General features: G+C 51.7%; 1 protein-coding gene and 1 long non-coding RNA gene across 3 annotated transcripts in view; one reads left to right on the top strand and one right to left on the bottom strand.

The window, feature by feature from the left end:
- Nucleotides 1–14,505, bottom strand: part of LOC124970194 (myosin-16-like) — a 60,323-nt gene that overhangs the window by 23,341 nt on the left and 22,477 nt on the right. The window contains 11 exon segments of the mRNA XM_047533363.1: nucleotides 227–313; nucleotides 974–1,030; nucleotides 1,443–1,533; nucleotides 2,590–2,735; nucleotides 2,953–3,039; nucleotides 5,348–5,452; nucleotides 6,267–6,494; nucleotides 7,209–7,382; nucleotides 9,595–9,676; nucleotides 11,013–11,149; nucleotides 14,214–14,334. Of these exon segments, the coding sequence (XP_047389319.1) occupies nucleotides 227–313; nucleotides 974–1,030; nucleotides 1,443–1,533; nucleotides 2,590–2,735; nucleotides 2,953–3,039; nucleotides 5,348–5,452; nucleotides 6,267–6,494; nucleotides 7,209–7,382; nucleotides 9,595–9,676; nucleotides 11,013–11,149; nucleotides 14,214–14,334 (1,315 nt within the window).
- Nucleotides 4,201–11,599, top strand: LOC124970195 (uncharacterized). 2 transcript variants are annotated; one of them, XR_007106085.1, is made up of 3 exons: nucleotides 4,201–4,367; nucleotides 10,652–10,711; nucleotides 11,024–11,599. It is a non-coding gene; the product is annotated as an uncharacterized LOC124970195 (long non-coding RNA). The 2 variants fall into 2 exon arrangements; XR_007106086.1 differs by lacking the exon at nucleotides 4,201–4,367 and adding an exon at nucleotides 8,088–8,285.

The following is a 14,505-nucleotide window of genomic DNA, read 5'->3' on the forward strand; positions in this document are numbered from 1 at the left end:
TCCTGCCCTCTGCATCCAGTCCACATCCTGCTTGCATGAATACCACCACAAGTAGACTGAACCAGGGCTCTCGTCCTTACCCTTTGTTATTAATTAATTGGTTTCTCCTCAAGTTAGTCCAAGAAATTCAGCAAGAACTGATTTTTATCCCATGACTCACAGTCCAGCACTTTTGTTCCCTGCAGGCAGGCAGGGCTGGGGTTCCTAGGCCCCCAGATATGGGTACCTGAGCAGAAGTGGCTCCGCCAGCCTCCTCCAGCCTGTCGCTGAGGTCTTCGAGGTCCCGGGACAGGTCACTGCGTTGTTTCTCCACCTAGGGTGAGAGTTGATGATGGAGACCCCCCAGAGCTCCTCTCCCCCAGCAAAGAGCGCAATGACCGTGTCATGTGTGAGAGCCAGGGTCCTGCTCGTGGGGGACCCTGCACCCTGCCCGCCCTCCCACCTGCTTCGAGATGACACTGTTCATCCTCCCTGCCCTGTGGGGGGGCATTGGGACCCATCCTACTTCCAGCCCAGTTTGGCTGAACTTGGAGTTTGGGCACCTTGTGATCCTGGCCTCACCCCCGCTGCAGGATCCCCACCCTCCGCCTCCCTCCTGTTTGTTCTTCCTAACACATGCCTTCTCCTTCTACACCTTTGTACCTGTGAAAACAGGTGCTATTTTATTCCCTTTGCTGATACGTTTCTCCCGCATCAGCCTGTTGAATCTGATCTTTGCGGTCAAACGTTTCCTCCTTCAAATGCCCCAGGCAGAACCAGCCTCTTCTCTGGACTTACAGAGTGCCTCTGAATTTCACGTCATCCTACATGTGGATCTGTAGCACAGTGCCTGGCCCACAGTGGGTGCTCAAGAAACACCTGGACTTGACACCCGCCCGCTCAGTTGGTTTCCTGGGCCGCAGTTTCTACTGGTTGGATGTGTGGCTGGCACTGAGTCCTTAGACTCGGGAAGAGGTGAAAGGACTTCATTTACCTTGGCTCGCATGGCCCTCTCGGCTTCCAGCTCTTCCTCTAGTTCTTCAATTCGGGCCTAGCAGACACACAGTGATGCAGATAAGGGCTGTGGTGGTGTGTGTGTGGGGGGGGGGTTAGAAGTTAACTAGCTAGTCTTGCAGAATGGGAAATAGGGACCAGAGCACATGATGGCCACTGTCCAAAGCAGAGAGGGGAAGAGCACAAGGAGCAAGTGAAGAGGCCCCGAGGCAGGAGGGAGCCTGGCATAGGTGAGACCAGCAAGAAGGACAGTAGGTGGCAAGGTCCAGAAGGGATCGTGACCCTTGTAAGGACTTTGGATTTGACCCTGAGTGAGGTGACAGGAGTCAAACTCCAAGGATTCCATGGTGGTCTTGCTCATCAAGAAACCCCCATTAGCTGACGTGAACAGAGGACGCAGAGGGGTGCGATTCACAAAGAGAGCTCGGGCTTCTGGGTCCCGGACATACCTGGTGTTCCTTGAGCTTCCGCTGCAGTGTAGAATTCAGAGATTGCTCATCCTCATATTTAGAGTTGACAGAATTTATTTCCATATCCCTCCTGCAAGAGAAGGTTTGCTCTCCCGAGGAAAGGATCCCAGTACGCTGGCCAGGGAATGGAACCTGGGCTGCCAGAGGAGGCCTTGGGCCACTCGCCTCCCAACTCTGGCCTTGGTGTCACCCAAGGGAGGAGCCAGACCTCAGAATCTGCTCCACAGGGTTCTCGTCACTCACCCACTCATTCACAGGTTATCATTGTCAGGTATGTTTATTGAGCATCTATTATACCAGACATAATTTTGGGTTCTAGGGACATACTGGTGAACAAAAGGGACAGAAATCACAGCCCTGGTGTAGCTTGCATTCGAGAGGCTCCAGAACCACAGTGATGTTTTGCCTTTTTAGGGAAAACGTTCCCTTAAGAACTTTACACAAAGGGCTCGGACGTGTGAGTTGCATGTTCAAGGAGACACACGTGAGAACCAGGAGGCCAGGGACTGAGCGGATGAGGAAGACGGGCAGGGCCTCGAGCACCTCCCGGGTGTGCCACAGGAGATGTGCGCCAAGGTACAGGCTGGGCTGCACGTGCTCCTCTGGGCAGTCTCTGGAGCTTTGAAGTTGCTTTAGTCAAACTTACTTCCAAGACCAGTTTCCAAATTCTGCTCCCTAAAATCTGTCACCATCCTACTCTCCATTTTCTTCCCTTTGGGTACTTCCTTGGTTCAGGTTCTTGCCTGGACCATTGCAGTAGCCTCACACTTTTCTTCCTCCTTCCAGTTTTTCTCCACTCCACCTGACCTCCATGTTATCATCAGAGTGATAGTGAGAAAACGCTCCCTCAATTCCGTGCTGTCCTTGAGAGCACAGCTCACAGGGGTCCATGGAACTCCCTGCCCTGCCTAGTCCTTGGGTTCCCCAGGGCAGTGGCTTGAGTCGCCTTTCCTGTTCCCCAGAGACGCCGTGAGCTCCCTGCAGTCAGGCAGTGCCTGCTCCTTTGCCTGTCTTCCATCCTGGGCCCAGAGCCTGCACACAGCAGGTGCTTGGGACGGGCATGGATAGACACGAGGCCCTCAAACAGTGCCTGGCACCAACGACACGAAAGACCACACAGACGTACTTTTTCACCACCTCCTCGAGATCTAGCTTGGAGCGCTCCATCTCATTGAGGTTGTCGATGGTCATCTTCAAGTCACCCTCAGCCTTCCGACGAGCCTTTTCCACCTCTGCCCGGATTTTCTTTTCCTGCTCCCAGTTATCTTCCAGCTATGCAGTCAAAAAAAGCAAGGGGAGGTAGAAAAGGGGATTTTAAGGCTAGATGGCAGGAAGGAAGGAAGCCGTCTGGGCTTGGTCCCTTAGATGTAGCCTCAGAAAGGCCCCCACACCCCAGGAGATGTGTCAGTCTAGCCAAGGACCCCATGCCACGCACGGGATGGACCTGGCCCTGAGTGGTAGAAATAGCCTCAGCAAGTAGGGGTGTTACCTCGTGGATCTGGGTGCTCAGCTTGCTGTTGTTCTTGGTCAGGTGGTTCACCTTGTCCTCCTCAGCTTGTAGATCGTCCAGGGTTTTCTGGAGAGAAACATATACGCCTGTGTCCTAGCAGCAAGAGCAGCTGCACAGACCTGGTTCTGTCATTAGTCCTGAGCCGTGTGGTCCCAGGTCTTGGAGACCCAAGTTGACTTCAGTGAACAGCTACTGAGGGCTGCTCCTGGGCAGTGGGGGAGGCCAGGGCAGACAGACCCGAGCACCCATCAGCCGCAGGTGACCCTCAGGGGGTCGTTGGCGGCTCTGGTTCTGCAGGGAACATATTGGATATCTGTAGAGTGCTGCTGGTTGTCACAATGATTGGAGGTTCCACTGACATTTGCCCCTGGGTGACTCCAGGGATCCTGGACATCCTGCCTTTCTCTGGACAATCTGGTCCCATAAAGAACAATTCTGCAGTTCCCAGGCTTGATGTCCCACCCAGGCCGTCACCTAAGTAAAACAACTGTTTATATTCATCTGAACCTAAAACCCAAGCCCACTTTACACGTAACTCAACGCTCATTTTCAAAGAATGATCTACCGTGGAAGCTGGGAGAGGATTTGTTATTGTTTAAAAATTTTTCCCATGGGGCTGGGGAGATAGCTCAGTTGGTAGAGTGCTTGCCTTGCAAACACAAAACCCTGGGTTCAATCCCCAGCACCACACACACACACACACACACACACACACACAAAAAAGAATAATGAAAAATTTTCCCCAAGAACCGTTCCTGATTCTGTATAACCCACACTGCCCACAGGAGCTTCCCGCTGCGATCCATGTTGCAGGCGCACCCTGCCATGCTGTCTGCGGCCATCAGAGGCCTCCCAGTCCATCTGCCAGAGCTTTTACACATTGAGAGCTGCATTATTTATTATAATTTACTTTCCCTTCATTTCTCCTTTATATCAAAGGGCATGCTATTGATTTTTTTGGAGCTCTATATTATTTATAATTTTGAGTTCAGGGATAGCTCAGCGAGCGTTCCAAAAATATAGTTGATCCTCATTACTTTGGATTCCTCTTTGACCATTCACCTACATGCTAAAATGTATTTGTAATTCCAAATCAATACTCTGGGAGCTCTCGGGGTCACTTGCAAGCACGCACATGGTGGGGAAATGTTGACTTGCCCAACGTGCACATTCCCAGCTGAGGCTCAACAAGGTGACACCGGTCCTTCTTGTTTCAGCTCTCATAATGTAAAAGAGTGTCATTTTTATGCCCCACTTAGTGCCATATTGCTTTTTGTGCATTTCATGCTTTTTGGTTGTAATTTTACTGTTTAGAATGGTCCCAAGCACAGTTCTGCAGTGCTGTCTAGTGTCCTAGGCAGAAGAAGACTGCAGTGTACGTTCTGGAGGAAAAGGTAAGCTTTGTTCAGGCCTACGCTTCAGCACTGTTGGCCATGGGTTTAATATTAAATATTAATGAATCAGTAATGGTATCAAAATAAGACATTTTAAAACAGAAAGACAAAAAACAAAGTAACATTGATTGATTGTGTTATGTATCGACTGGTTAGCAAAAAATGTTAGGCCCAGAGGCTCACAGCACCTAATCCTACCTTTCCCTTAGGAGCGGTGGCTTGTATTTGCTAATTCCGTGCTTGTGGTAACTTTATTGACCATAACTACCACAAATAGCAAGGACGATTATATTTGTTATAAAAAGGGCTTTAGTCTGACAGGTTGAGGATCAGAGCCTAAGGGAGGCAGTTCCAGAGACAGCAGGACGAAGAGTTCAGAGAACATGCTTGGACTCATGGTGTCGGCAAACACAGGAGTCCACAATCTACTCTGGACATTGACGTGCTCTTTGCTCCTGTCCCCAGAAGCACTCTGCGCCCTGGTCAGCACTGGTGGCCAGTCAGCACTGGCTCTGCATTCAGGAGACTTGGGACAGTAAGATGGGGCTCCCCATGACCTCAGGAGCTTGTGGCCTACTGTTGCCATGGCGTATTAGAGGTCCCTGGGGCTTCAGAGTTCACGGGGCCTTTCCATATACCTCACTTCATCCTTACAGCTTCAGTGACACATGTCCCAGGGTCTCTGGGACCTGCCTGATTTATGATTACTAATGGTTTCCCCTTTCACTCTCAAAACTCTCCTAGTTTGGGTGCTGAATTAAATGGTTGCCCTACCTATAACAATCCTGAAAGGCAGGATGCAACCACGCCCACCTCACTGACGAGGGAATTAGGATTTAGGGAGATTCCTTGTCTTCCCTGAGGCCCCCAGCTGAGGGACAGCAACGCCAGAACTTGAAGGTGGTCTCCAGTCTCCGTTTGCAAAGTGTATTGCACCAACTCCACTTCCTCTGCCAAGGAGACCTGCAGGGAACACCCACCTGGTGCAGCTCCTCCAGGGCCCTCTTCTCCTTCTGGAGCTTGGTGATGTTGTCTTCACGGAGGGAGAGGTCCCCTGACAGGGTGCGGGCCTTGTGGTCCAGGGCCTGGAAACAGACAGGGAGAGAGGGGTCCTTAAAGTGGGAGGGGTCCTTAAAGAGGGGCTCTCAGCTTGACTGCACCCTGGGGTCTTCAGGGAGTTGGGCAAATATCAAGCCCCAGGGCATGCCCCAGCCCACCCGAGGCAGAAAGTCAGGGGTGGAGGGGAGCAGTGAGTACCAACAGTTCAGGACCTCAAACACGGTCCTCAGACATCAGCAATGACATTGCTAGAAACAAGGACCCTTCAGCCCCGCCAGTCCTGCCAACCCAGAGTCTGCACCTTGTTGATGATCCTGGTGGTCCATGTACACAAGAAAGCTGGAGGACCTTACCCGGCTTGTGAACCCCACCCACCTGCGGGGCAAGATGCGGGCCTCAGGGCCAAGGGCCAGACAGGTGGCATTAGGAGCCAGGGGAGCTCTTCTTGGGGAGCTCCTGGTAGGGCGCAGAAAATGCTTGTTTGGGCAGAATATCCAACAGTTAATGGTGACCCTGTCACCATTATGAGAGCAGCTCTCAGTCCCTCAGTCAGCTTCTCTGTCCTGAAGAACTTTCTACAGTGATGGCTGTGTTCTCTGTGCTGTCCAGTATGGAGGCACTTAATGCATGTGGCCGTTGAGCATTTGGAAGGTGGCTAGTGCAGCTGAGGGACTGTGTCTAAGTCCTCTCAAATTCACTGGAGTTATACAGTCCCATGTGGCCAGCGGCTAGGGCACCAGGCATTGTCACTGTGGGGACTTCAGGCGTGGACTTTGCAGGTGAGTGGGCTGGGGGTGCCCTGGCTTGAGAGGAGCACAGTGGGCCCAGGAAGCTGCTCACCTGCTTCTCTTTCTCTGTCTTGGCCAGGGTGCTTTCCAGGCCCTCCAGGTCCCTTTTGAGGTCACTCAGCTCCCCCTCCAGCTTGCGCTTGCTGGCACTCAGCGAGGCCGCTGTGCCCTCCTCCTCCTCCAGCCGCTCCCGCATGTCCGAGATTTGGCTCTCCAGATCCATCTTGGACTTCATCATCTGGGTCAGGCGCTCCTCTGCGTCCATCAGGTTCTCTTGCTCCTGTTGGAAGAAAGGGCCCGTAGTCCAGTTACCTGCAAGGGACTCAGGGGGCCATCACCAAGACAGTGGACAAGCCTCAGGTTGATGGCTCTGAACATGTGCCCTGGGGGTTAGGCCAGGGGCCTGGCTGTCTCGAGCTTCTTTTGTGAGATGTGCGACAGAGCAGTCTAGGAATGTGGTTCCTAGACTGGCAGCAACGGCTTCATCTGGCATTAAACTTTCTGTTTTGGTGGCGCTGGGGATCAGACCACAGCCTCACGCAAGCTAGGCAAGTGTTCTACCACAGAGTTGTACCCTCAGCCTGTGGAAGCAAAATTGAGGCCCTGCCTGAGACCTGCTGCATCTGAATCTGCACTTTAATGAGACCTGAGGTTGTCAGGGCAGCGTAAGGTTTCAGCAGGGTGGCGTGGACCCCCATAATAAAGTCATTTTTTGCCATCTTATCTGCTGCCCCAGTGTGTCCACTACCTCTCCATGTCACCATCCCTGAATAGACAGTCTTCACAGGCGGGGCCCATCGTGAAATGGACCCAGCTGGCTGTGTGTGCAAATAATTCAGTGAAGACTATTGGTGGTTGCGTCAATGGTGAGATTGTGGTGCAGGGAAAGAGTAGGCTGTGGAGCTTCATTGTAATGGAGGGAGAGCTCCCCAGAAGAGCTCGCTCTCACTCCCTCCCTGGATCTGACTGAAGCAACACCCAGGACCCCACGTACAGCCTGCAGTTGGATGGTGAGGTCCTTCTTCTCCTGGCTGAGCGTGGCTGTCTTCTCCTCCAGATCCTTGACCTTGTTCACCAGTTCCTGGGCCTTGGCCATGGCATTCCTCAGCTCCTCCTCCTTGGCCTTCATCTCCTCCTCTTGCCGAGCCACATTCAGGAGCGGCTTGACCTGGTCAACAGGCGACACCAGAGTGTTAGGAAGGTGGGCTTTGCCGGGGGCCTAGGTGATGGACTGTGGGATGTCTGCCTCAGACTTGACCTTGGAACACCACTGTGGCTGATGTAGCTGTGCAGGCAGAGCACCTCTCTGCAGATGCCATCGGTGCCCGTTCCTTGCCCCAAAGCACCCCTAACCCCAGAGAGAAGGCCCATCCTTGCTTAGGACTGATTCTTCCTTTACCTCCTTGGTACTGGGGATTGAACCCGGGGCCTCGCACTTGCTGTGCAAGCACTCTACCACTGAGCTGTATCTCCAGCCCTATAGGACTAATTTTTAGGATGCTCCTTAATCCCAAGAGACATGAAGTTAGCTGTTCCTCAGCATCCAGGTGTCCCCATGCTTACCCCTGTTGGCCTTTTGTATACTTTCTTTCTCTCATAGTCTCTGACTCTATCCTTTCTGCTTCTCCGTCACTTTGTCTCTCTGTGTGTCCCTCTCTGCTGCCCCTCTCTCCTCTCCCCACCCTGGCCTCCCAGGCCTTCCACGTAGCAGCCCCAACTTGGCCACGTGCAGGTTGGGGATGTCTGCAGGGCTGGTCATTCTTCACGGTGCAGCTGCTGCTGCTGGTCTGCGCCATGGCATCTCCCTGGACCTCTCAAATCCCTCGGCACTTCTCACCCGCATCAGAGTGCCAGGGTCCTCGGGTTGCGTCACCTGTGTTCCTCTGTCCCGTTGGTCTGTGAACCTCTCAAAGGTCTCCCTCCTGCCCGCCCTGCTCTCTGCTGTACTGAGCAGGGCCTGTGGCGACGGTCGCCAGGGAGCATCTCCTGATCAATGGCTCCATTTCCAAGGACGGCAGACACCATGGAAATGGATTTGTGAGGCAGAAGGGCCTCTCATGGAAGACAGCAGGTAAATGGGGGGATCTGGGATGGCAGGGAGGCCTGGTGCACATTAAAGGTCATCATAAGCACCACAACCTGCAGCCACGCAATCTGTGGAAATTACTGCAAGGGTCGCCCCCCTCCCTGCCCCCATTGGCCCATCCTGTCTGACTTAGTTAAATAAGATTAGAGCTTAGTTAAAACATTTAAGAGTAAGGGTTTTGAAAAACTAATTAGAAGAGGACCTTGCTCTGTCACATTTAATTAGTGAGGAGCAGGGAGATTCCCAGCCTCGGCCTCCTCTTCATCTGTTGCCACTGTGTCCTGCTCAGGAAGACCCTTAAAGGTTATTGGTCTAGACATTCCAAAGGGTGACACATATAGTAAAGGGGCAGGAGATGGGTCCAAGCATTACATAAAAACCCTCTGAGCCAAGCAGGGTGGCACACATCTGTATGCCCAGTGGCTCAGGAGGCTGAGGCAGGAGGATTGCAAGTTGGAGGCCAGCCTCAGTAATTAAGTGAGATCCTGTCTGAAAATAAGGATTAAAAGGGCTGGGGATGTGGCTCAGTGGTTAAGAGCCCCTGGGTTCAATCCCCAGTACAATGAATACATAAATATGTAAATGGAATACTTCACAAAGCTCACAAAGATGCTTCTTTCCACATCCCCAGCTCTGGTTTTTTTTTTTTTTTTTTTTTTTAATTTTTTATTTAGAGACAAGGTCTTGCTAAGTTGCTTAGGGCTGCGCTAAGTTGCTGAGGCTGGCTTTGAACTCGAGATCCTTCTGCCTCAACTTCCCAAGCTGCTGGGATTACAGGTGTGTATCACTATGCCCAGCAGTATGTTCCTTTTAATAGTGGCCCCACAGTAGACATGAGTGGACCCCCACACAGTGGAATAGCTTGTGGACCCTGGAAGGGGGTGAGAGTGGCCTGGTTGCTCACAATGCCCTCACTCCTCTCTTGGAGAACCTGGGAAGCGAGAGGTCCCAGTTCATCATTTCCTGAGGTCCCTCAAGCTCTGAGGCCAAGGACTCACCGAAAGGGTTTAAATAGCCACAACATACTTAGGGGCATCTGCTTAATAACCAAGTCTACATTTTTTGGTGGGGCAGCTCTCTCCATCCTAAGTGATTTCATCTGGGGAGATAAGATGGACGGTGGGGAGGCACGGCGTGATTTGTCTAGGGAGGAATTAGTTTCAACTCCAAGGCTCTCATTTTCAGGCAGTTCCTCCCTGAGGGCACTGCTGTCCAGGACCAGGCCTTCCCCCAACCTCCTTCTTCAGCCCATAGGCAGCAGCTGGCTCAGCTGACCCGTCCCCCCGCCCCTCACCTTGTTGTAGAGCTTCCACCAGCCCCACAGACGCAGCTGCAAGAACTTGCGCACATTCCGCTGAATGAGTTTCAGGCCTAATCTGAAAAATAAATCCGGGATTTCATAGGTTCAGATGTGTCAGGGCCTGATCTCCCCAGGCAAGGGGTTGGGCAGAGACGCCCACAGATCTATTTTCTCTAGACACTAAAGTGCTTTCTCAAGACCCAGCATTGCCTACGTGGTTGGGGCAGCGAGGCTCAGGCTGGGATCCAAGCCTGGCAGCAGGTTAGGGGAGGTAAGGTGGATCCTGACCGGGGCGAGGCTGAGACAGACCACTGGTTCACTCCTGCACGCTCCCTCCTTCTGCTTTCATACCAGAAATCACCCATCAGTCTCTGAATCCCCTTAGTCTGTGAAGTTTCTGGAACCCACCCTTTTCCCATCCTCTGCAGTTCCTTTCAATTAGACTTTCACTGAAGGCTTCCCTCATTTGTTGATGTGCGCATAGGGCCGACACCCCTCCATTCGGTCCCTAACTGAGGTGTCCCTGCCTTCAGCCAGGGTCATGGAGGGCCTGCTGGTGGGTCACAGGAATTCATTATGAATACTATGACCACAAAGAGCCAGAGTCAACCACAGGCCAGCTGCGACTGGCCCAGCAACTTTTAAATTACCATGTTAGGAAAATGACTGAAAAACTCCAAGAATAGGGTATTAGAATGAGAAACACTGAGTTCTATTCCTGGGTCTATATGAATCTGGCCTAGTTCCTTAACCCTTCTGATTTGGTTTCCACATCTGTAAAATGGGGGTGCTGGCCCTACCCCACCCCCTCACTGAGCCAGTCAAGTAAGGCAAAGGCTGTGAACATGACTCAGTAAGTCGTAGAGAGAAGGGTTCGTATCAGTTGCTCTCTGTTTGTGGTTGAATTGTGTCCCCTGCAAAGATTCTGAAGCCCTAACACCTGTGAATGTGGCCTTACTTGGAAATAGGGCCTGAGCAGAAGCAATTAGTTAAGATACGGTCAAGTGGGAGGAGGGCGACCCTTAATCCAATGTGACTGGTGTTTTTATAGAAAGAGGAAAGATGACATGAAGACCAAGCCCCACAAGGAGAATCCCGAATGGAGACAGAGGTAGGGATTGGCATGATACTTGTTTGCAGGGTGGGAATATCTGGGTTACCAAGACTGGAGGAGACAAGAAGGCCCTCCCCACCCAGGCTTCAGAAGGACCATATCCCTGTCCACCCCTGATTTGGGATTTCTGGCCTCTAGAACGGTGATAGCATGAATTCCTATTGTTTTAAGTCACCCAGAGTGTGGCAGCCCCAGGAGACTAAGACAGCCCCTGAATGGGGTCCTGGTATCCCACCCCGTGGTACAGCTATAGGTGCTGACCACCTCGTATGTCCTTCCCTGTGGGTGAGCGTGCTACCTTCGTTCCAGCATCTTCTTGAACTCGACTCTCATGAGGAAACCCCGAAGCCGACACTGCAGCAACGTCATGATCTTGGCCAGACGCTCGTCCCTCATGTCCTCGAGCTTGGCCAGGATGCCTGCTCTGAAGAACACCTGGAGAAGAGGCACTTGTCTGAAAAGGGTCCAGCTGTCTCCCAATGGCAGCCACTTGGGGAAGTTTTAAATCAAAGAACCATCATGTCACAAGGGACTTTAAAGTTAAGAGACCCCACTGGTGCTGGTGCTGATACTTAAGGTCCCACGGAAACAGCTGGCCCAGCCTGGACACCCCTGCCTGTGTTAGCATCCGTTTCCTCTTCGTAGCCTGTCAGCTGGGCTCCAGTCCCAGCTTTGCACTTCCTAACTGGGTCACCTTGGACACATCTCAGCCTCAGTTCTTCCTCTGTGAAATGGGGATGCAAATCCTTCCCTTAGAGCGTTGCTATAAAGATTAAATGAGATAATAGGTGGAAAAGTTCTTCAAGGCTCCAGGTAAAATGTGATGGATCCTTATATAATACGGTGATTGCCCTGCAGTCAGAGTGGCAAGGGGCCTTCCTTCCTCCCCATCATGTAAAGCAAACTTGAGACAGAATCATTGCATCGTGGCCCCACAGGATCTGGGTAGAGGGAGAGGGGGATAGTTATGGGGGAGGGAGGTTGAATTTCTCATGAAAAAGACAGTGTTACCAGCAGTGAGTGACTTTCCCCAGGAAAGCAAGGCCCACTTCCAATGTCGGAAAGAGCTGGAACATCCACCCTCAGAGAAATACAAATCGAGGTCAACAAGATGCCATTTGCCCCTGCCAACACCTGCAACTCTTAGGACTTCTGATAAAACCAGTGTTGACGAAGATGTCGATGCAGGTGAATTGGTACAAGGAAACAGTTTGGCATTCCCTCCTCAAGCTGGGAGTTTGCACCTACCACGGGCCTTTGTCTCAGCCCTGGCAGCACATCACGCCTGGGCGCGGGTGATTTCAAATAGAAGTTTGGGGATGTGGCTCAGGGTTTGGCAATTTTTAGAATCCCCCCAGGTGATTCTAAGGCCTGGCTTTGTTCCAGAGAAACCCCTAGAAGGGACCACAGGCAAAAATGTCCAGAGCAGCCATTGTTGGTAACTGGGAGAAAAATGGAAAGAAGGAAGTAGAAATGTGGTCATCCAAGGCAATATGGTGTGGCGGTGACAATGAATGAAGGTCATGTCCCAGCAAGGTTGGATCTCAGGAATACAATTAAGTGGGGAAAGCCTATCACAGAAGATAGTCATAGGAGAGGACACCAAGCATGATACTTCCATGAAACTCAAAACCAGCAACACCCGGAGCAATCTGAATATGCAATGACACTATTTTTTAAAAGGCAGGGGTATGGTTAATGTCAAAATTCAGAAAAGGGGTTACTCCTGGGAGCGGGGAGCAAAGGCTTCATTCCGAGTTTTTAAGTGGGGTTGTTGGTGCTCTTTCATTATGTTTGGTAATGTGACATCTTTGCACATATTTGAAATAGAATGGTAGAAACCTGCTGGCTTCAGCCTGGCTTCAATGTGTTCTGCGACTTTGATCAAATCTTTCTTTTGTGGGGAGCTAAGCTTCTCTTCTGTCCAGTGAGAGTGCTAATGACAAAACCCCAAAATCTCCCAGCTCCAAGAGCCTGTCATTTTACATGAGACTCCCCAAATGAGTCCCAGTGGGAAAAGAACAGAAAGAGTGTTCCATCTCCCACCCTCCAAGAAACCCCTCCCCAGGAGCGAGACATCACAGGACAGAGAAATTGATCTTGCTGTCACCAAATGTTTCTTGATATTCCAACTCTAATTGGCATTGAGACGTGGTCTTGGAGGTAAGCATGTGGCTGAGGATGGGGTCCACATGACCCACTACCAAGGGTTGGGAAACAGTCTGCAGGCAGAACCATTCTATTCTCTTTTCTGCCCCTGCTGCCAGAGTCTGCCTGGTCCTTGGGGAGCAAAGCTGTCCCCAGCATCCCTGGGCCTTTCCCTGGACTCGAGGTGCAGCCCATTTGCCCAGCCAGTGACTGTGTCAGATTCTGGAGTTGTCAGTTCCAGCTTCTAGGCCACATGCATTAGTGGTGGGCCTGACTCCTACTGTCCTGTCTAGTTCTGTGACTCTGTCTCCACCCCCTCTCCGGGCTTTCTTAAGTTTCCCATCTGTCAAAGGTGGGCAGGGAAAGGAGTGGCATATGAATATCCAAGGTCCTTTCAGCTCAAGTATTCAATGATTCTGTGACAAAACCTCCAGGGTCCTCCATAAGTCAGCCTAGCTACACACAGCACACCCTAATTATGAAGGAGGCCAAAGCCAACCGTTCTGGCTGTGTTACGATTCTGCAAACACACAGGGTTGTAAAGCAAGCCCCAGGGAGCTGGAGACTCATCCGGTTCTCTCTGTGGATCCCTCAAGTCTGTAGCCATGCCTGGCACACAGTAGGTGCTCTATGAGCATTTGCAGAGTGACCAGATGCCTTGGAGGTATGTGCAGGCTGGAAGTGCCCCCACCAGGCCTGCACCACACACAAGACTTGGAGAAGCCAAGAGGTGGTGCCACAGAGGCAGGCACTGAGCCTGGCACTCCTGATTCATGTTGGGGTGCAGTCTTGTGAGGCAACTGTAGATGGGTACCCTGGACCACTGACCTGAATGGGCCTCACAATCCTGACAGGACTTTTTCCTTTTTCATGGAAGAGCAGGAAATGGGACAGACACAGGGTGGCCCAGGCCCCATGAGTCAGGATCAGGGGGCTGAGTCACCTGCCAGCTCAGGGCTTAGGGCTCCCCGTGTGGGTGAACCAGGATTATGGGGCTTCACTACCCAGGCCCTGCCCACACATACTGCCACGCTCCATCAGATCCAGGACCTCCATTCTGATCGACTCTTTTTATTCTTAGAAACTGGGGCCTCCTACAGTACGAAGAAATATTCTACCATTGATTGAGTACTGCTTTGTGCTGAGCTGGGCTCTACGCATGTTGCCACTAATAACCCCAAATCCTGTGAGGTGGGCATTGTCAGCTCTGATTTTTCAGAGCTAAAAACTGAGGCTCTTATTGGCTCAGGGGCTTTCACAGGGACTGAGCTAGAGCTTGTACTCTGAAACACACCTTCTTGGGACAAGGCGGAGTGGATGCCGGGAGGACAACCCCACCAGAACACTCTACCTTTGTATGACCAATTTTGTATTCATTGGGATCCAGTTCGATTGCCGCAAGAAGCAGCTCTGAGGCCTTCTTGTTGTCCACAAACCCTTGAGGAATCACGTTGGGGTTCAGCACTTGGTACCTGACCGGAGACAGGTGATGTCAGTTATCATCATACCCAAAACGGCAACACACAAAGTACATCATGCAGTTATCCACTGATCGTTGAGAGTCTTGCAAACAGGCATTAGACTCAATTTATAGGTGTCCACATTAGGCAGGTAAGTGAAACTGATAGAATTTGGCACAAGGG

This window comes from Sciurus carolinensis, chromosome 18 (genome assembly GCF_902686445.1).
Source record: "Sciurus carolinensis chromosome 18, mSciCar1.2, whole genome shotgun sequence".
NCBI lineage: Eukaryota > Metazoa > Chordata > Mammalia > Rodentia > Sciuridae > Sciurus > Sciurus carolinensis.